The sequence below is a fragment of the Nycticebus coucang genome, chromosome X (assembly GCF_027406575.1).
Source record: "Nycticebus coucang isolate mNycCou1 chromosome X, mNycCou1.pri, whole genome shotgun sequence".
In the NCBI taxonomy this organism is placed as follows: Eukaryota; Metazoa; Chordata; class Mammalia; order Primates; family Lorisidae; genus Nycticebus; species Nycticebus coucang.
Genome location: NC_069804.1, coordinates 33759463 through 33787251, shown reverse-complemented (window position 1 = coordinate 33787251; position 27789 = coordinate 33759463). Strand labels below are relative to the sequence as shown.

General features: G+C 35.5%; 1 protein-coding gene across 5 annotated transcripts in view; it reads left to right on the top strand.

Annotated features, from left to right (window-relative positions):
- The window catches only part of DMD (dystrophin), a 2416375-nt gene that overhangs the window by 133715 nt on the left and 2254871 nt on the right, over window positions 1–27789 (top strand). For 3 of the 5 annotated variants that reach the window (XM_053581218.1, XM_053581216.1, XM_053581217.1), the window contains exon 1: window positions 23177–23306. The exons of 1 other annotated variant lie outside the window; for it this stretch is intronic. In XM_053581218.1, coding sequence (XP_053437193.1) covers window positions 23276–23306 — 31 coding nt within the window. In that variant the 5' untranslated portion in view covers window positions 23177–23275. Of the gene's footprint in view, window positions 1–23089; window positions 23307–27789 lie in introns of those variants that run through there. One more of the 5 variants, XM_053581214.1, reaches the window with a different exon arrangement.

Here is a 27789-nt window from a genome sequence, read left to right as displayed (position 1 = left end):
AACAATTTCTCAGGAAGTGAATGGAGCTTAAGTTCAGGGGCCCGCCATTTCATAAAGCTCTTTAAAAATACTTGCAACAAAGAGGGGGTGGAGACAAGATGGCTGACTGAAGTCAGCTTTCCACAGAGGCTCCCGTCCAGAAGGAGAGTTAAAGGACAGAAATTTAGCAATAACCAGGTGGATTTGAGCTGCACCAAGAGAGAAGGTTGAAGAACACACATCAACTCTGCTGAGGTGAGCTGCGACCCCAAGGATACAAACAAAAGGTACTAAATCCATCACCAAGCAGACGGGAGTACCCTCCCCCATGACAACAGCTCAGAGTGCCCCACAAACAAATGAGCAGAGTTCAAAGGTCCTCCCACTACACTCCATGGGAGAGACCCTCTAAAAACTGGACCTACCTCCCCTACTAGGATGCCATGGTGTTCTCCTGCCAGACATATAACTGTATAAAACTGTATATATTCTCTACCTGCAACTCTGAGCTCCCAGCACTCCCCGCCACTCTCACTCTGAGGTCTGGAGGCCTGTCCCCCAGGAGTCCAGATTCTTGGGTGATTTCTCAAGGGGTGTGGACAGGGCCTAAACTGCAGCTGGTCACTGCTGACTCTGGGGCATGGGAGTGAGGAGAGGACGGTTGGCTGAGAGGGAACCACACTGGAGTGGAGGTGCCCCGAGGCGCAGAGAGGCAGCCGTCTTTTAGCAACAATATTGCTCACTCCCGGATATTCCGAAGCCACACCCTCTGTCTCCCTGGGCAACAAGAGGAGGCCGGGCATCTACTTAGGTGGCAACCACCATGGAACAGATCTGGGATGGAAACACAGGCCCCGTGAGTAAAGGGTTTGCCTGAGGTGGTACCAGCCTGTGTGGAGCGCGGGGACTAGAAACGCACGTGCAGAGCCGGGAAGTTCCCAGGGCATGGCTGACCCAGAGGACTGCTTTACTGACCCTAAGACGCACCTGGCCCTCAGGGGATCATCAGCCTATAAACAAAGGAAGATAGGAAACTAGAATTGACAGGTAACCAAATACGAACCTGTAGGAGAAAAGACAGCACCTGAGGTGCAGGCTCTGGGAACTCAAAACAACTTCTCTTCTGCAGGGGAATTTAGCAGGGACAAAAACAAATTTCCACAAAGTTGTTCTGTTCTGTCAGTAACATCAATCAGGGGCAGGGCTGGAACTGAGTGAACACACCCCAGCCTCCATCAAGTGCCTGAGGTTGTCAGGCCTCAGCTTCCCCGGCTAGATAGAGGCAGAGCGCAGCAGCCTGGCTGAGCAGAAATAGATTCCTTGTGATTCAGGAAGATGCAAACCCCTGGAGTATCTATTCACTACAGGCAACTGGGACAAAGCCCTGTGGAACTATATTGACTGGGTGTGACAGAGGTACAAAGTGGGGAAGGAGGCATCAACCTTCCCAGACTAATCTATTTGCTAGGTGGGTCCTCCTGACTCCAGGGAGCACTGGGGCAAGCCACATCAGAGTAGTCACCAGACCCCTGCAATACAGTTGCCAAACACCTTTTAAACTCACCCACCCGAGACAGGTACTGACGGAGACAATTGATTTGGACCTTTTGAACTGAGCCAATCACCCGAGGACTATTCAGGTGGTGCTGTGCGTGTGTGGTTGTAGGAAGGTTTGATTTTCCTTTTCCAATTGTTGCCTGTGGGGGGTCAGGGTGACTTAATTACTGGTATTTCTCCACAGCTTAGATTCAACACAGCGTAACTGTTTCACTAGGGTCGAACAGAGACCAGCTGAAAACAAGACAGAGCCACTTAGCCCCACCACACCAAACAGGTCTCCAGTTTCTTAGGCCATAACACTGTATGGGTCCTCGACAAAGCTCCAGGGGAAAAATAATCAAACCATGTAAAACAATCATAGGGCAGAATCAGTGGAAAAACTCTGGTAACATAAATAACCAGAATAGATCAACCCCCCCAAGGAAAGATATGGCAGATGTTACTGAAGATCCCATTCATAAACAGCTGGCCAAGATGTCAGAAACCAAATTCAGAATTTGGATTGCAAACAAGATTAATAAAATGGAGGAAAAATTAGAATTAGAAATCCGAGCAGCAATTCAAAAGTCAGAATTAGAAATTAGAGGAGAAATTCAAAAGTTGTCTCAAGAATTTAATGAATTTAAAGACAAAACCACCAAAGATTTTGATGCACTGAAGCAAGAATTTGCAGTCCTCAAAGATCTGAAAAATACAGTAGAATCCCTCAGTAACAGAGTGGAGCAAGCAGAAGAAAGGATTTCTGACATTGAAGACAAAGCCTTTGAATGCTCCCAAACTCTCAAAGAGGAAGAGGAATGGAGAGCAAAAAAAGGATAACTCTCTGAGAGAGCTCTGGGATAATTTGAAGAAGGCTAATATCCACCTCATTGGAATCCCTGAAAGTGACGAAGTGGCCTTACTAGGCACAGAGGCCATTATCCATGAAATTATGAAAGAGAATTTTCCAGACATGCCAAGAGATTCTAAAATTCAAATAGCAGACAGTTTCAGAACCCCAGCATGACTCAATCCCAATAAGACATCCCCCAGGCATATCATAATTAACTTCACTAAAGTTAATATGAAGGAAAAAATCTGAAAGCAGCCAGACATGAGAACTACATTACCTATAAAGGGAAGAATATTACAATGACTGCAGATCTCTCTGCTGAAACTTTTCAAGCCAGAAGAGGGTGGTCATCGACTTTTAATCTCCTAAAACAAAATAACTTTTAACCCCAGATCCTGTATCCAGCTAAACTGAGTTTCATTTATGATGGAGAAATTAAATACTTTAATGATATTCATATGTTGAAGAAATTTGCAATAACCAAACCGGCTCTTCAGGATATTCTCAGACCTATCCTCCATAATGACCAGCCCACTCCTCTACCACAAAAGTAAACTCACTCAGATACTTTTGATCAAACTCCAACTTCCACAGTGGTGAAAGGATTAAAAATGTCCACTGGACTTTCAAAAAACGTGATACCCAAAATTTTACCAAACTTATATTCTCCATTAATATGAATGGCTTAAACTGTCCTCTAAAGAGACACAGGTTAGCTGACTGGATACAAAAACTCAGGCCAGATATTTGCTGCATACAAGAGTCACATCTTACCTTAAAAGACAAATATAGACTCAGGGTGAAAGGATGGTCATCCATATTTCAGGCAAATGGTAATCAGAAAAAAGCAGGTGTTGCAATTTTATTTGCAGACACAATAGGCTTTAAACCAAGAAAAGTAAGGAAGGACAAGAATGGTCACTTCATATTTGTTAAGGGTAATACTCAATATGATGAGATCTCAATTATTAATATCTATGCACCCAACCAGAATGCACCTCAATTTATAAGTGAAACTCTAACAGACATGAGCAACTTGATTTCCTCCAGGTCTATAATAGTTGGAGATTTCAACACTCCTTTGGCAGTGTTGCATAGATCCTCCAAGAAGAAGCTGAGCAAAGAAATGTTAGATTTAAACCTAACCATCCAACATTTGGATTTAGCAGACATCTACAGAACATTTCATCCCAATAAAACTGCATACACATACTTCTCATCAGCCCACAGAACATACTCCAATATCGATCACATCTTACAAGTCTAACCTCAGTAAATTTAAGGGAATAGAAATTATTCCTTGCATCTTCTTGGACCACCAAGGAATAAAAGTTGAGCTCAGTAACAACAGGAATTTGCATACTCATACAAAAACATGGAAGTTAAATAACCTTATGCTGTATGATAGCTGGGTCAGAGATAAGATTAAGAAGGAAATTGCCAAATTTTTGGAACAAAATGACAATGAAGACATGAATTATCAGAACCTCTGGGACACCGCAAAGGTAGTCCTAAGAGGGAAATTTATAGCACTGCAAGCCTTCCTCAACAGAACGGAAAGAGACGCAGTTAACAACTTAATGGGACATCTCAAGCAACTGGAAAAGGAAGAACATTCCAACCCCAAACCCAGTAGAAGAAAATAAATAACCAAAATTAGGGCAGAGTTAAATGAAATTGAAAAGAAATGAATTATACAACATAGCAATAAATCCAGAAGTTGGTTTTTTGAAAAGGTCAATAAAATAGATAAACCTTTGGCTAACCTAACCAGGAAAAAAAGAGTAAAATCTCTAATTTCATCAATCAGAAATGACAAAGATGAAATAACAACAGACTCCTCAGAAATCAAAAAAATCCTTAACGAATATTACAAGAAAATTTATTCTCAGAAATATGAAAATCTGAAGGAAATTGACCAATGCTTGGAAGCATGTCACCTTCCAGGACTTAGCCAGAATCAAGTGGAAATTTTGAACAGGCCAATATCAAGTTCTGAAATAGCATCAACCATACAAAACCTCCCTAAAAAGAAAAGCCCGGGACCAGATGGCTTCATGTCAGAATTCTACCAAACCTTTAAAGAGGAATTAGTACCTATATTACTCAACCTGTTCCAAAATATAGAAAAAAAAGGCAGACTACCCATCACATTCTATGAAGCAAACATCACCATGATCCCCAAACCAGGAAAAGACCCAACAAGAAAAGAAAATTATAGACCGATATCACTAATGAATATAGATGCAAAAATATTCAACAAGATCCTAACAAACAGAATCCAGCAACACATCAAACAAATCATGCATCATGATCAATTCGGTTTTATCCCAGGGTCTCAAGGCTGGTTAAATATACTTAAATCTATAAGTATAATTCAGCACATAAATAAATTAAAAAACAAAGACCATATGATTCTCTCAATTGATGCAGAAAAAGCTTTTGATAATATACAGCATCCCTTCATGATCAAAACACTTAAGAAAATTGGTATAGAAGGGATATTTCTTAAACCGATAGGGGCTGTCTACAGCAAACCCACAGCCAATATCATATTGAATGGAATTAAATTTAAATCATTTCCACTCAGATCAGGAACCAGACAAGGCTGTCCATTGTCTCCACTGCTCAACATTGTAATGGAAGTTTTAGCCACCGCAGTTAGAGAAGAAAAGGTGATCAAGGTATCTATATAGGGTCAGAAGAGATCAAACTTTCGCTCTTCACAAATGATATGATTGTATATCTGGAAAACACCAGGGATTCTACTACAAAACTCTTAGAAGTGATCAAGGAATATAGCAGCATCTCAGGTTACAAAATCAACATTCATAAATCGGTAGCCTTTATATATACCAATAATAGTCAAGCTGAAAAAACAGTTAAGGACTCTATTCCATTCACAGTAGTGCCAAAGAAGATGAAATATTTGGGAGTTTATCTAACAAAGGACGTGAAAGATCTCTATAAAGAGAACTATGAAACTCTAAGAAAAGAAATAGCTGAAAATGTTAAGAAATGGAAAAACATACCATGCTCATGGCTGGGAAGAATCAACATTGTTAAAATGTCCATACTACCCAAAGCAATTTACAATTTTAATGCAATCCCTATTAAAGCTCCACTGTCATACTTTAAAGATCTTGAAAAAATAATACTTCATTTTATATGGAATCAGAAAAAACCTCGAATAGCCAAGACATTACTCAGAAATAAAAACAAAGCAGGAGGAATCACACTACCAGACCTCAGGCTGTACTACAAATAGATAGTGATCAAAACAGCATGGTACTGGAACAAAAACAGAGAAGTAGATGTCTGGAACAGAATAGAGAACCAAGAGATGAATCCAGCTACTTACTGTTATTTGATATTTGACAAGCCAATTAAAAACATTCAGTGGGGAGAAGATTCCCTATTTAACAAATGGTGCTGGGTGAACTGGCTGGCAACCTGTAGAAGACTGAAACTGGACCCATACCTTTAACCATTAATTATGATAGACTCTCACTGCATTAAAGATTTAAACTTAAGACATGAAACTAAAAATACTAGGAGACAGTGCAGGAAAACCCTTGAAGAAATCGGTGTGGGCAAGTATTTTATGAGGAGAACCCCCCAGGCAATTGAAGCAGCTTCAAAAATATACTACTGGGACCTGATCAAACTAAAAAGCTTCTGCACAGCCAAGAACACAGCAAGTAAAGCAAGCAAACAGCCATCAGAATGGGAGAAGATATGTTTCTGACAAAGGTTTAATAACCAGAATCCACAAAGAACTCAAACGTATAAGCAATAAAAGAATAAGTGATCCCATCTTAGGCTGGGCAAGGGACATGAAGAGAAAATTCTCTGAAAAAGACAGGTACACGGCCTACAGACATATGAAAAAATGCTCACCATCTTTAATCATCAGAGAAATGCAAATCAAAACTACTTTGAGTTATCATCTGACTCCAGTAAGATTAGCCCATATCACAAAATCCCAAGACCAGAGATGTTGGAATGCAAATTAATACATTCCTTTTAGAAATATGTATGGAGAACACTTAGAGATCTAAAAATAGATCTGCCATTCAATCCTATAATTCCTCTACTAGGCATATACCCAGAAGACCAAAAATCACATCATAACAAAGATATTTGTACCAGAATGTTTATTGCAGCCCTATTCATAATTGCTAAGTCATGAAAAAAGCCCAAGTGCCCATCGATCCACAAATGGATTAATAAATTGTGGTATATGTACACCATGGAGTATTATGCAGCCTTAAAGAAAGATGGAGACTTTACCTCTTTCATGTTTACATGGATGGAGCTGGAACATATTCTTCTTAGTAAAGTATCTCAAGAATGGAAGAAAAAGTATCCAATGTACTCAGCCCTACTATGAAACTAATTTATGGCTTTCACATGAAAGCTATAACTCAGTTATAACCCAAGAATAGGGGGAAGGAGGAAAGGGAGGGGAGGAAGGGGAGGGGGGCAGAGGGAGGGTGATTGGTGGGATTACACCTGGGGTGCATCTTACCAGGGTACATGTGAAACTTACTAAATGTAGAATGTAAATGTCTTAAGACAATAACTAAGAAAATGCCAGGAAGGCTATGTTAACCAGTGTGATGAAAATGTGTCAAACGTTTTATAAAACCAGTGTATGGTGCCCCATGATTGCATTAAGGTACACAGCTATGATTTAATAAAAAAAAAAAAATACTTGCAGCACTTTCACATAATCAGATGCATAAAATATGCAAAAGTAAGAAGTCCTCAAATTTTAGGCACTACAATTCCTGGATCTTCTATTCTCATCACTTGTGTCTTAGAATGACACACTCAGCATTCATAAGAACCTTATCAGGAAAATAAAAACAACTTAGCCTTGCTGTTGACAAAAACTAGTGATATTAAGAGCAGAGTTAGCATTCTAACAGGCATGGTTTTTTCTATATGTTTAAAGAAAGGAATTAGGAAAGGGTTTTAATTTGAGCCTGCAAGTTTGCTGAAGTTTCTATTTAAATCTCATACAATATATATTGTTGCTTTTACTCTTTCTTGCACTGTAATAACTTGGTCCAGGCTTTCAATAAATAAACTTGGTAAATGTTTTTGAATGTTAATTAATTAACAGGGTGGTATGCAGGGTCTGTTTTTCCAACGTTGTAAATATATGTTTGAAACATATTCAGAATTCTAATTAGTAGGTTTAAAATCTTCCTGAATTAGAGAAGAATTGTAACATTCAACTGTGTTGTATAACCCAGTAATATTTCAACAAAAAGGAGCAACTGCAACAATTGTAAATATGATATTGATGCTTCCTAATCTCTTTCAGGCTTTTTAGTGTGGTTTCTTATAGTTCTTTGCATGCATCTATGTGGGTCATTATGAAAATTTTGAGACACACAATAATCAAGAAACAAAATCTGTCCAGATGGAAACAAATGAAGCCCTTCCATTAACACTCATAAGCCAAGCAGGTTGAAATTTGCAGGAGTAAATCAGAAAGGACGCTGCCTACTATGTTTCTTGGATGTGAAACAATGGCTCACAACACAGTCTGTCTCAAAACATTTGTGGCGACCTACATATGTCAATGTCCTTTATTGGGGGTATGTAAAATTTGGCTCATTAGCTAAACCTGGCCTTCCATAATTTATAAATAAACTTCTTTCAATAATTGTAGATTTATATGCAGTTGGAAGAAATAATACTGCAAGATTACATGTACCATTTTACCTAATCTCTCCCAATGGTAAAATAAAACAAAACTACATAGTATAATATCAAAATAAGGATATTAACATTTGTGTAGACAAATAAAAATATTTCTATCATCAAAAAGATCCTTCATATTGCCTTTGTATGGTCAGATCTGGTCCTCAACCATTCCTTCATTCCTGGCAACCATTAGGGTGATAGCTATTTGTATAATACTGTCATTTCAAATATGTTATAAAATGGGATCCTTTATTATATAACCATTTAGGGTTAGCCACGTTCACTTAGGATAATACTTTGGAAATTCTTCCAGGTTTGCCCTATACACCAATAATGAGTTCCCTTCAATTGCTAAGTAGTACTCCATGGTATGAATATACCACTTACTTTAATTATTCACGGGTTGAAGGACATAGGATATTTTCGGTTTCTGCATATTACAAATGCAGCTGCTATAAATACTCATGTACAACTTTTTGTGTGAACCATTTTCATGTATCTGATAGTATGAAATTTCATTTCCCCAGAATGAAATGTTGGGGTTTTATGGTAGTTACAGGTTTAGTTTTTTTTTTTTTTTTTTTTTTTTTAAATTTTGAGGCAGAGTCTGACTCCGTTGCCGTGCATAGAGTGCCCTGGCTTCATGGCTCACAGCAACCACAAAAAACTCTTGGGCTCAAGCGACCCTCTTGTTTCAGCCTCCTGAGTGTCTGGAACTACCAGAGTCCACCACAACACCCAGACAGTTTTTGTATTTTTAGTTGAAACAAGGTCTCACTCTTGCTCTAGTTCAGGAGTTCTTCAAGTCTCGAATTCCTGAACTTAAGCAATCCACCTGCCTCTGCCTTCTAGAGTGCTAGGTTTATAGGTGTGAGCCACTGCACCAGCCAGACCTTAGTTTCTTACAATGTTACCAAACTGTTCTTCAGAGAACCTATAGAATTCCCCACACAGGGGGATTCAACCTTTTGGCTTCTCTTGCTACTTTGGAAGAGGCATAGTCTTGGGTCACACATTAAATACACAAATACCAATGAAAGCTGAGGCGGAAAAAGTGTGTGCATAGTTTTTGTGATATCTGCCACCAAAGATAAGCAAAATGTCCTCACATAATCTGCATGGAGCGCACAGGCTGAAGGTTGACACCTCGGTCAGTCGTTCAGCTTCTCTACATCCTTGCCAGTATTTGGTGTTGACATTATTTTTTAATTTGGCCATTTTGATATGCACATAGCTCTATCCCATTATGGTTTCATTTGCATTTCTCTAATGGTGAAAAGTGTTGAACATCTTTTAATGAGCTACCTTATTTGCCATCTTTATGTTGTCTTTGGTGAAATGTTTCCATATCTTTTGCCAATATTCTAATGTTTTTTTTTTTTTTTTTGTGTGTGTGTGTATTTGTTTTAATTTTACTTTTGAGTTATATGAATTCTTCAAAGGTTTTAGATACTAGTCCTTGGTCACATATGTGGTTTGTAGGTATTTTTCCCAGTATAAAGCTGGTCTTTTAGTTCCACTGGCAGGGTATTTTCCCAGAGCAAAAGTTGAAAATTTTATAAGTCCAATTATCAAATTGTTCCATTTAAGGAACATGGTTTTATTATCAAATCTAATAACTGGGCCTAGCCTTGGATCCTATGTTTTTTGAAAATATTTATATTTTTGTGTTTTACATTTAAATTCATCATCCATTATTAGTTAATTTTATGTAAGGTATGAAACTATGTTGAGGTTCTTTTTGTTTTGTCTGCTTGTTCTAGTGCTATGTCTTGAAAAGTCTATCTTCACTCTACTGAATTGTTTCTTCAACTTTGTCTAAATCGGTTGGACATAATTGGTTGAGTCTATTTCTCAGTTCTCTATTCTGTTCCTTTGATTTTCATATCAACCCTACCACCAACATTATACTGTCCTGATTATTATCACTATATAAATCTTAAATCTGATAGACTTAGTCCTCTTACCTTATTCATTTAAATGTTGTTTTATCTTTCTAGTTCCAATGAATTACCTATAAATTTTAGAATGATCTTTCTGGCACCAATAAAAGTATTGCTGAGATTTTGACAGGAATTGTGTCAACTGTATATCAATTTGAATAAAATCGACAGATGCACATTGACTCTCCCACTCTATGAAAGCAATGTGTTTCTCTATTTGTTTATATGTTCTTGGATTTACTTCTATAGCATTTTTTTTTGGTTTTAACCATCTAAGTATAATACATGTTTTGCTAGATTTATGCCTGTTTAAATTTTTGTGAAGTGGTAACAGATCCATATTTTAAATTCCGGTGTCCATATTTTTATTATTAATGCATAGAGTAAAATTTATTTTCAATAGATTTCATTTTCTAGAGGAGTTTTAGCTTCACTGCACAATTGAGAGGAAGACAAAGATTTCCCATATGCCTAGTGCCTCCACACATGCATAGATACCTCCATGATAAACATCCCTTACTAGAGTGGTGCATTTTGTACAATTAATGAACCTTTATCAACATATTATTATACGGGTACACAGTTTATATTAATGTTTATTCTTGGTGTTGTATTTTCTTTGGGCCTAATGACATTTGTATTGACATGTATCCATTATTATAATGTCATAGAGAAGTAGTTTCACTGCCCTAAAATCCTCGGTGCTCTACCTCTTCATGCCTCCCTCTTCACCAATCCCTGGCAACCTCTGATATTTTTTTATGATCTTCACAGTTTTGCCTTTTCCATTATGTTGTGTAGTAGGAATCTTACAGTATGTAGCATTTTCAAATTGGCTTATTTCAGTTAGCAACATGCATTGAAGGTTCCTTCACGGCTTGATGGATTTTGTTTTAGTTTTAGCCTGGATGTACCAGTTTTCTTATCCACTTGTTTACTGAAGAACATTTTGGCTGCTTCCAGGTTTTCCAATTATGAATAAAGCTGCTGTAAACATCCATGTGCAGGGTTTTGTGTGAACATAAATTTTCAACACTTTTGAGCAAATACCAAGGAGTACAATCACTTGCTCATATGCTAAGAGTATGTTAAGGTTTGTAAGAAACTTCCAACCTGTCTTCCAAAGTGGCTGTGCCATTTTGCATTCTTCTCAGCATTACATGAAAGTTCCTGTTGTCCCTCATCCCCCCAGAACTGGTTGGTGTCTATATTCTTCTTGATTTTGGCCATTCTAATAGGTATGTAGTGGCATCACATTGTTGTTTTAATTTCCAGTTTCCTGTTGACATATGATGTGGTTCATCTTTTCATATGCTTGCTTTCTTTTTTATTTATTTATTAAATCATAGCTGTGTACATTAGTATGATCATGGGGCACCATACACTTGGTTCATAGACCGTTTGACACATTGGTGCATCTTACAAGGGTACATATGCTTGCTTTCTATCTGTATATCTTGCCTGGTGAGGTGTCTATTAAGGTGTTTTGCCCATTTTTTAAATTGAGTTATTTCTTATCTTATTGTTGAGTTTTAAAAGTTCTTTATATATTTTGGATAACAGTCCTTAATCTTATATGTTCTTTAGAAATATTTTCTCCTTTTCTGCAGTTTGTATTTTCATCCTCTTGACAATGTCTTTTAATTTCGATGAAGTCCAGCTTATCAGTTCTTTTGTAGATCATGTCTTTGGTATTATATCTAAAAAGTCATCAACAAACCCATTTCTATTTTCTCATATGTTATCTTCTTAGAGTTTTATACTTCTCTTTTTTATGTTTAAGTTTTTGATCCATTTTGAATTAATTTTTTGTGAAACATAATTTCTGTGTCTAGATTCACCTTGTTGAATGTGGATGTCCAGTTGTTCCAGTACCATCTGTTGAAAAGACTATCTTTTCTCCTTTATATTCTCCTTTGCTCCTTTGTCAAAAATCAGTTGACTATATTTATTTGGATCTACTTTTAGGCTTTCTATTCTCTTCCATTGATCTGTTTATCAATTCTTTTTCCAGTATTACATTGTCTTGATACTGTAGTCTTGAAGTCGGATAGTCTCAATCCTCTGACTTTGTTCTTGTTCTTTAATATTGTTCTGGCTATTCTATATTTTTTACCTTTCCATATAGATTTTAGAATCAGTTTTTCATTACTCACAAAGTACTGGGATTTTGATTAGGATTTCACTGAGTCTATAGATCAATGTAGGAAGACTAACATCTTAATAATATTGAGTATTCTTATCCATGAATATGGAATATCTTCTGTGATTTCTTTCATCAGAGTTTTGTAGTTTTCCGTATATAGACAGTGTACATATTTTGTTATTCAGATACCTATGTATTTAATTTTGGGGACTGCTATTGTAAATGGTTACAACCAATTATTTGTATACTTCTCTTGCATTCTTCTACCTTAATAAGCCCACTTCTTAGTAAATTCTACAATTTTTTTTGGAGATAGCTTATAATTTTAAGTTTCATGCCATCTGCATATGAAGGATAATTTTGTGTCTTCCATTCCCATCTGTATGAATTTATTTTCTGATTTCCTATCTTTCCTTCATTGTATTGGCTAGAAATTCTAGCAGGATGTTGAATAAGAATAGTGATAAATAAATTGAGTATATGTTTAATGTGAATATTTACCTGCTAGAATACAAATTCCATCAAAACATTCCTGCCATCCTTTTTAATTGCTTCATCCCCATTGTCTATATATTTTTCTCTTTTTTATCTACCTATTTATTGCTACTTTTCTAAGGGAGGGGCTCTTCAATTGCCAACATTATAGAAATAACATGGCAAATGCCAACTTTTTGCCATTGAGTCCACCTTACAAATAATTGTCATAGTCATTTCTTTTTAAAATGTTTATTATTATTATTATTATTGTTGAGGATTCATTGAGGGTATAAGAAACCAGGTTGCACTAATTTGTTAGGTAAAGTCCCTCTCGTAATTGTGTCTTACCCCCACAAGGTGTGTCATACACCAAGACCCCCACCCCCCTCTTTCCATCTTTCTGAACTTCCTTCTCCCACCGCCTCCCTCCTTTCCTCTCACTGCTCTTCCCTTTCCCCCACCCCTCCCTCCTTCTCTCTCTCTCTCTGCTCTTCCCTTCCCCCACCCCCACCATGTACTAGGTCATTAATTGTCCTCATAACAATATTGAGTACATAGGATTCATGATTCTCCATTCTTGTGATGCTTTGCTAATTTAATTATACACAAATAATCTTAGGTTTCAAAACAGATTGAGCGGGAAACCTGGATTTCCACACCCACTTAGCACTAATAAGGTTAATACCCCACTACTTCTATATTCTACCAGAGAAGTCAGAGGGAGCCAGCTAAAACAAACTTAAACAGACCCAGAGTCTGATAACATAATATTTCAAATATCATAATGAAAAAATTTGAACTGGAATGAAAAAAGACAATCAATAGTCATCTATACTGACATGACACAATAGAATTATTTGGCAAAGATAATAAATCAGCCATTATGAAAAATTTTCAAACAAGTACAAACTTCCCTACAAAAAATAATAATAGAAAATCTCAGAGAGAAACAGTAGATATATAGAACAACATGAAATGTAAGAAATAAAAAATACAGTCATTAAAATAAAATTCAATAAATGATCCATCCAACAGGAGAATGGAAGCGAGGGGCCAGAGGGGAAACATGTGCACAGGAAGATAGGACAATAGAAATTGCACAGACTAACAAGGAAAAAATAAAAATGATTAAAAAAATGAAGAGACCCTCAGTGACCTGTTTATAAGAAAAAGATCCATGATTCATATCATCAGAGCCCTAAAACAAAAGAAAAACAGAGGGTATTGATGAATAAGTGCTCAAAGAAATGATGGATAAACAATACCAAATTTGGTAAAAGACAAAACCATAGAGATTTGAGAGCTGAGTGAACAAATTGAATAAATGTGCATAACCTCTTTTTTGGAACTTTCATAGTCAAACATCTGAAAACTAGTGATGAAAATAAATAAATCTTGAAAGCAGAGAGAGAAAATACATTTTATCTATAGGCAAAAAAAAAAAATAAAGAAAGAAAAGAGAAAGAAAAGTTTAAATGACTGAGGATATCTTATGTGAAAGCATGGAAGCCAGAAGGAAGTGGCATGACATTATTCATGTGATAACAGAAAATAACTGTCACCTTCCAGAAAACAGAAGAAAAGGCAACACTTCAAAATATATTTTATGGGACGGAGGGAGGGGGGTGGGGCCTTGGTGTGTGTCACACTTTATGGGGGCAAGACATAATTGCAAGAGGGACTTTACCTAACAATTGCAATCAGTGTAAGCTGGCTTATTGTACCCTCAATGAATCCCCAACAATAAAAATAAATAAATAAAGAAAGAAAGAAAAAAATATATATTTTATGATGCAAGAAGCACTCTGACAGCAAAAACAGATAAACACATGACTTCAGACCAATATCACTTGTGGATATAGAGACAAAAAAGAAAATCCTTGACGAAATTTGGCACATCATGGTAAGAGGCTAAAGAATAGTCACTTGATCATATCAACTGATGCAGGAAGAAAAAGTTGGACAAAATTCAACACACATTCACGATAAAACTCAGAAAACTCGGAATCAAGGAGGGCTTCCTCAGCTTGATAAAGAGCATCTGAAGTATCCTATAACTAATGTCATAATAATGGTGAAAGCTTTTAAAACCTCATTCTTAATTTTAGGCTCAAGGCAAAGACATCTGCTTTTAGCCCTACTATTTAGGACTGGACATTCTAGCCAGTGAAAAATGCGGGAAAAGTAAATGAAAGCATCCAGATCAGGAAAAGCTGAACTGGCCCTATGTGCAGATACATTGTTGTAAGAAAATCACAGGTATGCTACAAATTACTGTTGGAAATGAGTTTATCAAGGTCTAAGGATGTAAGATCAGCATATGAAAATCGGTTACTAATAAATGATACAAAGTTTCATTTATGCAAGATAAATAAGTTCTAGAGATCTGTACAACATTGTGTCTATAGTAACAGTACTGCATTACACACTGTGGCTCAGTTGGTAAGGCGCCTGCCCCATATACCGAGGGTGACGGGTTCAAACCCGGCCCCGGCCAAACAGCAACCAAAAAATAGCCGGGCGTTGTGGCGGGCGCCTGTAGTCCCAGCTACTCGGGAGGCTGAGGCAAAAGAATCACTTAAGCCCAGGAGTTGGAGGTTGCTGTGAGCTATGTGAGGCCATGGCACTCTACCGAGGGCCATAAAGTGAGACCCTGTCTCTACAAAAAAAAAAAAAAAAATCTGTTAAGTGAGTAGATCTCATGACAAAATCCTCTTATCACAATGCAATCATTTCTAAAAAATGTATTTTTATATACAAGCAATGAAATAAAGCCAAAAATTTTAATGTACTATCTTAACAGTTACTGAAAAATACGAAATACTTACTATTCTAATAAAACATGCTATAAACTACACACTGATGAAATATATAAAGCCCTAAATAAATGGAGATCTGCATTCTTAGATTTGAGAGACATAGTAAATATGTCAGTTCTTCCCAAATTAATTGATAGTTTTAATGCAATTCCTATCAAAACATTGGTAAAATTATTAGTTTATTTGGGCAGTCACATTTCCTGAATCCTAACAATCTTTTCTTTTACTGGCCCTAGTGCATATAACCATACACATAAACTGGCACATTTTACTATTAGACTTCCATAAAGGGAGTTTTTTTGTAAACGTCTAAGAAATATGTGCCTTTATAATGAATGCAATGTTTTAATCAGTATGGACTGCTATAAAGAAGGGGAGAAGAAATGGCCCAGAATATTTTTTCTAAATCAATACATTTATGAACTTCATATAAATATTTTACTTGTGAAGTCTGTTTCTGGCTTATTTGTTCTGTGAAGATCCATTCATCATAATGTTCAAAATTATGCTAAATAACTGAATATGTTGGGAAAATGACTCTGCCCTTCCAAATTAATATCTTTAGGGTTTTCAATTACGTAAGAATTCATTCCTTTTTTACTTTTAAATTTATCTTACTCAGTTCTTTCTGATTAATATGCTGTCTGTTTTATGATACAAGTATTAATGGTTAACATTAGAATATAAGCAAGAACCAGTCCTCATGTTGAAACATCGATCACATAACCGTAGGCCAAAAAAAAAAAAAAATTAAAATCCTTATGTATGATTCAATATAATAAACATGTGCTTTACATTCTTGAAAAAAAATTAGGTCTTGTTAATTCATGTGTAAACAATTATAATCTCATTTAAAATTATTTTAACAGCACACATATATGGTGCATATTTAGTTATTGACATTTCTAAAAGTGCTTTTTTTATTTAAAACTGCTTTTGGAAGCTCTGCTATTTTTCTTTGTGCAATCACATACATAACAGACAGTAATACGATTGCAGGTATATTAGAAATACGAAAACACAATGTTTTCCCTGGTAAAAAGCACATCATGCTGAGATAAAGATGCCCTAAATATTATAAATGTGTGCTGTGTTAATGAACAAGAGAACTCGATGTTATAAAAATATCAATGCTCACAAAATTGATCCATAAATGTAGTGCAATTCTTATCAAAACACTACCAGAAAGAAATTTTGTACACAGATCTGTAGTTCTATTTGTAGATAAATGTATTCTAAAATTTATATGTTGAGACACAGGACCTAGAGTTTCTAAAATAATTTTGAACAAGAATAATAAAGTAGGATCAATATCTGTACTCGATGCTTAGGCATTAAGTAAGTGGGGTATTGGTGGGAAGGTAGACACATAAATCAATAGAACAGAAGTTCTATCCCAGAAATAGGCCCATACAAATTTGCCCAACTGATTTTTGATGAAGTTGCAAAAATAATTCAATGGAGGAAGGATAGTCTTTCACCAACTGGTGTTGGAGCAATTGGACATCTATGAGGAAAAAAAAAGAATATTCAACCCAATCCCTGTAACATATATAAAAATTAAATTAAAATTAATCATAGATTTTAATATAAATAGAAAGTGATAAATATGTGAATAGAAAAAATGTAGAAAATCTTTATGGCTTAAGGCTCAGTGAAGAGTTCTTTAAACTGACAGCAAAAGTACCACCCATAAAAGAAAAAATAAAGTAGACTTTATCAAATAGCCTGTTAAGAGGTAATATTTGTAAACTATCCATATAAAAGGTACTCATATCTAGAAAATATAAAAACTTTCAAGGGGGGGAAGGGAAAAAAACTCTCAAAAAACTCTCAAAACTCAGCTATAAAAATATATCTAGTTAACTAGTGAGCAAAATATATAAACACACATTTCATTGAAAATTATATTCAGGAGGAAGAAGAAAATAGAGAATTACTAATTAAGGGCCATAAAGTTTTACTAAAGCAAGATGAATAATTTCTAGAGATCTACCGTACAACATTTGTAATGTACAATTAAAATTTTTAAGATGGTAATGTCTTGTTAATTTTTCATACCACAATGAAATAATAGTTTAAAAAAGAGCATGTAGGTTGCATATAGGCAAATAGAAAGATCTTCAGTAAGAAAATATGAATTAAGACTACAAGATATGTGTATGCATATTTAAGACTTAACAAAGAAAATATAAAATGGAGAATACCAATTGCCGGTCAGGATTTGGAGAAACAGGATCACTCATGTATTTCTGGTGGATATGGAAAATCGTATAGGCCTTTTGGAAAATATTTTAGAAGTTTTTCAAAAAACTAAACATATACTTGCCATAAGGCCCAATAAATAATTACATTCTTGGTATTAATCTCAAATATTAATAAAAATAAATCAATATAATAAAGGGAAATTAAAAAAAAAAACACTATAAGGCCAGGCATGGTGGCTCAGCCTTTAATCCTAGCACTCTGGGAGGCCAAGGCAGGTGGATTGCCTGGACTCACGAGTTCAAGACCAGCCTGAGCCAGAGTGAGATCTCGTCTCTAAAAATAGCCAGGTGTTGTGGTGGGGATCTATAGTCCCAGCTTCTTGGGAGGCTGAGGCAAGAGAATTGCTTAAGCCCAACAGTTTGAGGTTGCTGTGACCTGTGACACCACGGCACTCTACCAAGGGTGACAAATTGAGACTCTGTCTCAAAAAGAAACAAACAAATAAACTATAGTATTGTTTTGTAGTTTTATTTCTCGTGGCCAGAATGTAAAAAAATAAAAAATGTTCTACAGTTGATGAAGAATTAAGCTAATTATAGAACATCTCTACTATGTAACACTTCTCAGAAATAAAAGAAAACCAATTGTTGGCAACAACTTGAATGGATCTCAAGGATGCTGTGTGAAAAAAAAAAAAGAGCAATCTCAAAAGTTTACATTTGGAATGATTTCATTTATCTAACATTCTTGAAATGACAAAATTATAGCAATGGAGAACATAACAGTGAAGCCAGGCTTTGGGGATGATTGGAAAGAGTGGTTAGTGTGATCACAAAGTGGTAGCAAGAGGAAAATATCTGGCGCTGGAACAATTCTTTATCTCCATTGAGTTTGTGGTTACACTAGCCTATCTATGTTGTGCTAAAACAACATAGAAAAGTATCCACATATTCATGTCAGTTTCCTAGTTTTAGTATTGAATTATAACTAATATAAGATGTGACCCTTCGGGGAAAACTTTGGGGATCTCACTATACTACCTTTGCAATTTCCCATCAGTCTATAATTATTTCAAAATGTAAAATTATAATTTTTTAAAATATTTATTTATTTTTTATTAATTCTTTTGTACATAGATCATAAATACATTTATGCCCATTTCAGTGTGTTGATTATTTGTACAAATTGGAGTGCTTACATCATACTAATTAACATAGCTTTCACCTCATTTACCCAATTATAGCATTAGGACATGTGTGTTCTACACATGATAGAACCAACTTGTACTTGCGATGTGCTCCATAGGTGTGGTCCCCCTACTATCCCCTACTATTCCTCCCACCCCCTCAACATCCCTCTCCCTCCCCTTCCCTCCTTCCTCCTAGGCTAAAGTTGTGTTTCATTTTTCATATGCAAGTGTGAGTTATTATAGATTGGTTTCACGGTAGTACTGAGTACATTGGATACTTTTTTTTCCATTCCTGAGATATTTTACTAAGAATATTTTCCAGCTCCATCCATGTAAACATAAAGGAGGTAAAGTCTCCATTATTTTTACTGCTGCATAGTATTCCATGTTATACATATACCAAATTTATTGATCCATTCATGGGTCGATGGGCACTTGGGCTTCTTCCATGACCTGGCAATTATGAATTGAGCTTCAATGAACAATCTGGTACAAATATCTTTATTTCCAAATGATTTTTGGTCCTTTGGATATACACCTAGAAGAGGAATTGCAGGATCAAATGGCAGGTCTACAATTAGATCCCTGAGTGTTCTCCCAACTTCCTTCCAAAAGGAACGTACTAGCTTGCATTCCCACCAGCAGTGCATTGAAAATTCTGTGTCATTATTTAGCGATAGCAACTTGAGCAAGTTCCTTGGTCAGTTGCCTTTAGAATGGAGATCAGATGCAGTTGTTGCGAGGAGTAAATGAGAGACAGACATGACTAAGGGCCAGAGAAAAATACTCTATGTAGTGCTAATGCTAATGTCTGAACTGTAACTTGTGGTGTTTGGTTAATTTTTTTTTTTTTTTTTTTTTTTTACATGATAGACAATCTCCGAGACTGCTTTCTGAGACACAGCACAAAGTCTTGGAGAATCATCTCGGTCATTGCTTGTCTCAGTAGTTTTATTTTTTTTAATAAATTATATTTTTTGTTAAATCATAGCTGTGTACATTAGTGCAGTCAAGGGGTACAATGTGCTGGTTTCATATACAATCTGAAATATTCTCATCAAACTGTTCAATGTAGCCTTCATGGCATTTTCTTAGTTATTGTATATAGACATTTGTATTCTGCATTTAGTAAGTTTCGCCTGTACCCATTCCAAGATGCACCGTAGGTGTGGCCCCACCCATTACCCTCCCTCCACCAAAACCTTCCCCCTCCCTTCCCCTTCCTTGGCCCTTTCCCCATAGTCTTTCTTGTGCTATAGTTGGGTTATAGCCTTCATGTGAAAGCTATAATTTAGCTTCATAGTAGGGCTGAGTACATTGGGTACATTTTCTTCCACTCCTGAGATACTTTGCTAAGAAGAATATGTTCCAGCTCCATCCATGTAAACATGAAAGAGGTAAAGTCTCCATCTTTCTTTAAGGCTGCGTAATATTCCATGGTATACATGTACCACGATTTGCTAGTCCATTCGTGGGTCGATGGGCACTTGGGCTTCTTCCATGACTTAGCAATTATGAATTGGGCTGCAATAAACATTCTGGTACAGATGTCTTTGTTATATTGTGATTTTTGGTCTTCTGGGTATAAACCTAGTAAAGGAATTGTAGGAGCGAATGGCAGGTCTATTTTTAGGTGTCTAAGTATTCTCCAAACATCCTTCTAGAAGGAACATATTAGTGTGCATTCCCACCAGCAGTGTAGAAGTGTGCCCTTTCCTCCATATCCACGCCAACATCTCTGGTTTGGTGATTTTGTTATGTGGGCTACTCTTACTGGGGTTAGGTGATATCTCATAGTAGTTTTGATTTGCATTTCTCTGATGATTAAGGATGATGAGCTTTTTTCATGTGTCTACAGAGCGTGCATCTGTCTTCTTTAGAGAAATTTCTCTTCAAGTCCCTTTCCCACCCTGAGATGGGGTCACATGTTCTTTTCTTGCTAATACGTTTGAGTTCTCTGTGGATTCTGGTTATTAGACTTTTATCAGAGGTATAACCTGCAAATATTTGCTCCCGTTCTGAGGGCTGTCTGCTTGCTTTACTTACTGTGTTCTTGGCTGTGCAGAAGCTTTTTAGTTTGATCAGATCCCAGTAATGTATTTTTGATACTGCTTCAATTGCCTGGGGAGTCCTCCTCATAAAATATTCACCCAGGCCAATTCCTTCAAGAGTTTTCCCTGCACTTTCTTCAATTATTTTTATAGTTTCATGTCTTAAGTTTAAATCTTTTATCCAGTGAGAGTCTATCTTAGTTAATGGTGAAAGGTGTGAAAATTTTATTTCACATGAGTTTCACTTTTTCCAGTTATCCAAAGTTTGCCTTTTCACCTAGATTATACAGGATTAAAGGATGTAAATACATCCTACACAATGTATAATTTATTTAGGGATGCCAAAGAAATTCTGATTATTGACTAAAGCTAAATGACAATTAAAAAGTGCCTGACGGCATTCAGATTTATCAGTGTTTCATGCAATATTGCCCAGGACATCTTTTAGGTATATTTGGAACCACAGATATTTTTAGAAACATATACTTTAGGTTTTCTCAAAGCTGGCCATGCACTAGAATCACCTGTAAGACACAGAATGCTGGGTCCCCTCCACAGTTTCTGAACATCGAAGCCTCTCGTATATTTGCATTTCTTTAAAGTTCCCTTGTGATATTGATGCTGCTTGTTGATGGACTGATAAAATGTATATATGCCTTGGCTTCTATGTGGGGTTATGTCTTTAGAAATTCAAAGTACAAAATATAAAGGAATGTATACTCTGGGAAATAGTGTACCTCACAGCCCAAGGTGTCATTGATGTTAAGATGCAGAGTTGGATCCAAGTCAATGCCAAAACATTTCTTTTTCATTTTATTTTAAGAAAATTTTGCTTATATTCTTATTCAGATAACCACATCAAGGAGAGGGAAGGAGGCAACATATGGAAAAGAACATTTGAAATCTATCTTAGATGATAGCAATATAAATATGATTACAATTAGACTTTATATTTTATTTCATATAGGTTTTGTTGCAAAAATAGTAACACGATCATGATACTATCAAATGTATAATAAACTATTAGAGTAAACCTTATAGTCTGACTCAATATGTAATTTCTTTCTATTTTTATCTCTTACTGATTTGTCTGCCAAGCAGTTGAATGTTTGACAAAGAAAAACGAGTTTGTCACTTTTAACAAATGGTACTATAAAAGTGCTCAATTTTAGTAGTGCTTATTATAGTTGTAAAAGGAATATCTTTCTGAAAGTGTTACCAATATTTCCTATCAATATTGGCTCACCTGTTGGATCTAAAATAATAAGGAAGAAGTTGAAGAAGCCTTATATTGGGAAAGGATGATTTACAAATGCAGTGAATGAAATAACACAACTAGGTTCATTTAATACAGAAAAAGAAGCCTCAACTGAGAATCATTAAATGATCATTACCTCAATGCTAGGATAACCATTTTTAATAATTGTCACCAAAGAAGTTGAAGAAAGAGTAATTTGTTAGTAAATAAGTTTTATCATAATTCACAACTGAAATGGAACATTTTAGGAGGATTTATTGATCCATCGATGGATCAATAAAGAGTGTTCTTTATTTTAGCAGAAAACTTGTCCCATGAGACCTACACATATTCTGTCTTCAGAACTCTTGCTTCTTTTATTCAGACTGTTGGCATCATCAATACATGACTCTTGATTGGTTCCCAAGGGTAAAAAAATAGCTTTGGTAGACAGTGGATACATAATGAATTCATACATTATTCCAGGCATTTCTTTTTGTTCAGGAGAATGAAATTTTTGGTTTTGTTGAGAGGGTAAAAAAGGCATTTCAAAGTCAATTTTAGATCAGAATTTTCTTCTCTACTTCAGAAATTTACATTAAAGTTACAGAAAATAGTTTCAGTTTTGTCCTGAAGAGTTTTTGTATTTAGAAATCTTTTGAGAGCAAGTTCTATGTCCACTGTGCTATTCTGGTTTGGTTATTAATCAGAACACAGTTGAGCATTATTTGAGTTCACAGGGCTTGCCATGCTGGAAGCACAACCTTATATGTAGTGTTCATGGGCAGTCCTATTATGGGAAACCAACTTGAGAGAAAAGGCGGGTCACTTGCTTATGCGCAGGTCCTGGAATTTGAAATATCCAGGGGCCTCTACAGAATCCTGGCATCAGTTACTATGTTGACTCACTCAGTGTTGGGATCACTCACTTTCCCCCTACAGGACTCAGATCTTGGAGGCAGTTACCTTTAGAGAAAAACTGAAGTGCTATTTTTTTAAAGCTGCTGAAGTTTGTGGATTTATCATCGTTTCTAAGCCTACTGGAGCAATAAATTTGGAAGACATTTTTACCAAGATTTTGATCACTACCTTGATACACTCTTTTTTTCCCAAATGCTTTGGTGGGAAGAAGCAGAGGACTGTTGTAAGTACAAAGTAACTAAAAATGTCTTTTACTGTGGCATAACTTTGAGTTTGTGACAAGCTCACTGGTGAGGCAGATTGATTTGAAATTATTACAGTAATTTGTGAATAAGCATAAATGTTCCATATACCGCATATACTTGTAACTATTCAGGTGTCAATGTTTCTTATTGGGAAAGCTTTTCAACAGAAACGAGGTGGAGTTTGAATTTTTTTCTTTGCCGTAATATCAAAAACACTCTTTCTTGTTTAAGAAACCACTGAAGTAATAGAATATGAGCAACTGGCTTCAAATTTTGATTGCTGTGAAATAATTTGTCTATCTGAGTTATTATTTTGCTCAGTTGATACTTCTTTATTTAATAGTGGTTTAAATATAGGGTAGTGACCTGACATATAACATCAGTGGAAACTAATTGCTATATGGGAATGACATGGAGGTTAGAAAAATTTTATCTGGAATATCAAGTTGAGATGGATAAAGGAGGTTCTGAAAATGTTGATAAATTCTTAATTTTGAAGTTTCTTTTGCATATTTACTATTTTGAATACTTTCTTTATAGCATATCATGAGATTTCTTTCAAATAGTGATGTGATCTGTGCTGGCAACTGACCAGGATCTTCTTGAGAAAACAACATGAACACTTGAGCAACTTCTAATCATGTTTTACACTCAAGTCACCACATTGTTTCATGTCTATGATGACCTAACTTTTCAAGAAAGATTTTTATCTTGGCTTTTATATAAAAATGCAATAGTTTGTTTATTTTTGAGAAAGTTATAATGACTAAGACTTAAAAAATTATAAAATTATAATTATAATTATAAAAATAATATGTGATAAGGACTGTGTATCTCAAAGAGATGACTGAAGGAGCTTATTTTACCCCTGTCTTTGACTTGGGGATTATAGTCATTCTGAAATAGATATGAGAGCAGTTTCTATGATTAAGAATAAAGAAATAAATCTCTCCAAATAAGTAATGCCTTAGAATCCCTCACAATATTCAAAACATAAGTTTTGCTTGCCTCCTAAAGAAATTTGTGGAAATAAATTAACATTGTCCATTTATTCATTCACATGATATGCTATCATATTTCATAGTATATTTATTTATATCATTTTTATATCAGACATTTCTCTGGTAAGCATCAATATTTCTTTCTGATTGGAAAATTATCTTATTTACTAGTATTACAAAAATATACATAGCATATGTATGCATATATATATTGTTTGCAATATACACACACACATTTTCAATCACTATTTCTATTTCTTTAATATTATTAACCTATAAACACTATCAAAATATTGAATCATAATTATATATATGTCTATACTCCACAAAATGAAAATCAAAGACCAGCGTACAGAGAAATTTTGAAAGAATAGCAAAAGATGCAATTCTGGAAGGAAGCGAGGTAAATCTATATTCTGCTTTGTCATAGACATTTAAGGAACTTTTTAAATTCTTAGAGTGTGAAGAAAGCCAACCTTTTGGAGACATGCCCTGGAAGACTTTATTACACTGCATTTTAAAAGCATTAAAGAACGTGTATGCAACATAGCAATAAGTTTCTTAAGAGAAGACAGAAGTATCCTAAGGGTCACATTGCATTTTTACTATTTGAAAATAAACTACTATTTGCATGTTTGATATTTGAATCCAGTTTTTAAATTTTCCCTAGTTTGGAAAACTTCAAAGAGTACATTTTGTTGTTTCTTAACCAAAACAGTTGCTCTTTAAAAGGAATCGTTGTATTAACACATGTATTGTTTCCTTTTAAAATTACGCATATACTTCACTGTAAAGAATTATTCAGATAATGCATTGCAAATAGGTATTTTATTTGAATATTTTTCAATGATGCCAATCATCGTGACATCTAATAAAACCATCTTTTAGAATTTCATTTGCAAATTTTTTAAGGGTACCTTAAGTGTGAAAAAGAGATTTCTGATCTAAATTGATGATATACTTTTTAATTTAATAAAAAGCTTTTGGTGTCTCTTCCTTGGCATAATATTATAAAAAATACAATAAAGTATGTCAGGTAGATGTTACTCTAAACATCTACATGAGGTAGGAAAAGACTACAAAGTGTTTTATACATATACACATTATTTAAGCAGAAAAAAGGGGTTGGTTGACACTATTCCAGCTACATAGAACAGAAATGCAATTTCAGAATTTTGGTCAGAGATGTTAATTCAGCTTCCTCTGTAGTCCTAAAATGTTCCTTTGAAATCCCAATAGTCCACATCATCTGCTACATGTGAAACGAACTGTCAACTTTCTAACTACTTGTGTGGTTTCATAAAAAAGTTTAAAATCATTGCCTTGGAAACATCGAGTGTTTTTTAAAATTCTATTTTATCTTTCATCATGGCTTTATCTAAAGAGTAAAGCAAAGTGATTTCCCAAACTTTCTTTTCCTTCCCACCTCTGCTTTAATATTTCCCTAACTTATTAAAATGATTTATCGTATTTTCATCAAACAATTCCTTATTTCAACACAAATACAAGGAACAGCATTTGGTTTGAGTATATGTGTTTTATGTACACATATACATGTACATTTAAATCACAGGATACTATGTCTCCTAAGAGAGTTTAACTGAAAATTAATTAGAAATTAATCTTTCTTTAAAGATTATCTGTTGTTTATGGTTTTATATTTTCTGTTTTAAAAACATAATTTTTGAAAGGAATTAACAAGTAAGAGTAAAATATGTCCTCTGTCTGATAACCTAAGAAACCAGGAAAGAAGGAGCAAACTCAGTATTTATGGAGAATGAGGTAATATAATTGGGGAGATCTTTTAAGAAAAACAATGCAAAATTATGATTACAAAATTAGATAGGACCTTGGGAAGGGCTCGTGTAAATGAGACTTTATAGTTTCATGGGAAATCACTTTTTTGTGAAGAGATTCATTGAGGTGGAATCTTTTCCCAGTTAGATTTTAAAATAAAATTAATGCTAGTTATATTTCATTAAAGTGTATATTATTTCTCAAAGACGGCCTTTCATTTAATGCAGATTAGAGAGTTAAAAGAATTTATAATGGCAGGAATTTGACATTTCTGCCTTTCATTCTGAAAAGATACATTGATTAAAGTGATGTCAAACTCAGTTAATGGAGGCGGTGCATTTATTTCAGATATACGGGAGATGTAATTGGAAGGCAAGCCAAATCACAATGAGAAGGAATAATGATGACCTTGGTTTATTTTTATACAGTACATTCAGGTTTTGATTGGATTCAGAAAGGGGTGATGGTTGTCTTTCTCACAAAGTCCTGCTATAGTCTTAGGAGGTTTGTGTTCTCTTATTAAGGAAGTTGGTTCATATTGGAATATATTGGGGGAGAAGGTCACAGGCTACATTATGGGAAATAAGACTTTTGTATTGAATGTGACCAGATTCCACAGCAGGACCTCATGGAAATATTTTTTCTTTTGAGAGTACGCTCCTGGCAGCTTTTCTGATCTTCACAAACTAACCAACACGCACATAAAGACTTTGTAGTCTTGACCTTTTCCCCACTTAGAACATCTGTTAGTTAAACTTCATCAAAGTTTCACACAATAAAATATTGACACATGTTTGGAGTTTCAAAGTTTCATTTTAATACAGGCATAAAAGTTAAAATGGCAATGCCATTGCATGGTTTATTATTTTACCTGGTTTGGAGGGTTCTTTTCTATTTATGTCACACATAAAATTGTCCCTAAAAAAATCTGTGTAAAGGGCGGCACCTGTGGCTCAAGGAGTAGGGCGCTGGTCCCATATGCTGGAGGTGGCGGGTTCAAACACAGCCCCGGCCAAAAATCACAAAAAAAAAAAAAAAAAAAAGTTTTGGGCGGCGCCTGTGGCTCAGTGAGTAGGGCGCCGGCCCCATATGCCGAGGGTGGAGGGTTCAAACCCAGCCCCGGCCAAACTGCAACAAAAAATAGCCGGGCGTTGTGGCGGGCGCCTGTGGTCCCAGCTACTCGGGAGGCTGAGGCAAGAGAATCGCTTAAGCCCAAGAGTTAGAGGTTGCTGTGAGCTGGGTGACGCCACGGCACTCTACCCGAGGGTGGTACAGTGAGACTCTGTCTCTACAAAAAAAAAAAAAAATCTGTGTAAAATGGCAGGCTGCCTCTGCTTAATATTATATGTAAATGTGTCTTCAGATATCCTAATATTGCTTTAAAATGGGAGAGTGACTCTGCTATTCATGAAACACTCATGTGCAAAATACAGTTCTGAAATTAGCATCTGAAATGATTTGGCTTACTTTTTTCTGAAATTTATATTATGGAAAGTTTATTTTCCCCAGATTTTACAGAACATTATGATATTCAATGTGCCTTCAGAAGTCATATGGCTTATCTAGAGATTCTGAAACACTTTATCAGGGCATAGCCTTTCTCTTTCCTCACTCAAAATCACTGCCCAAATGTGCCCCCCACCAAAAAAAAGGGGGGGAACAA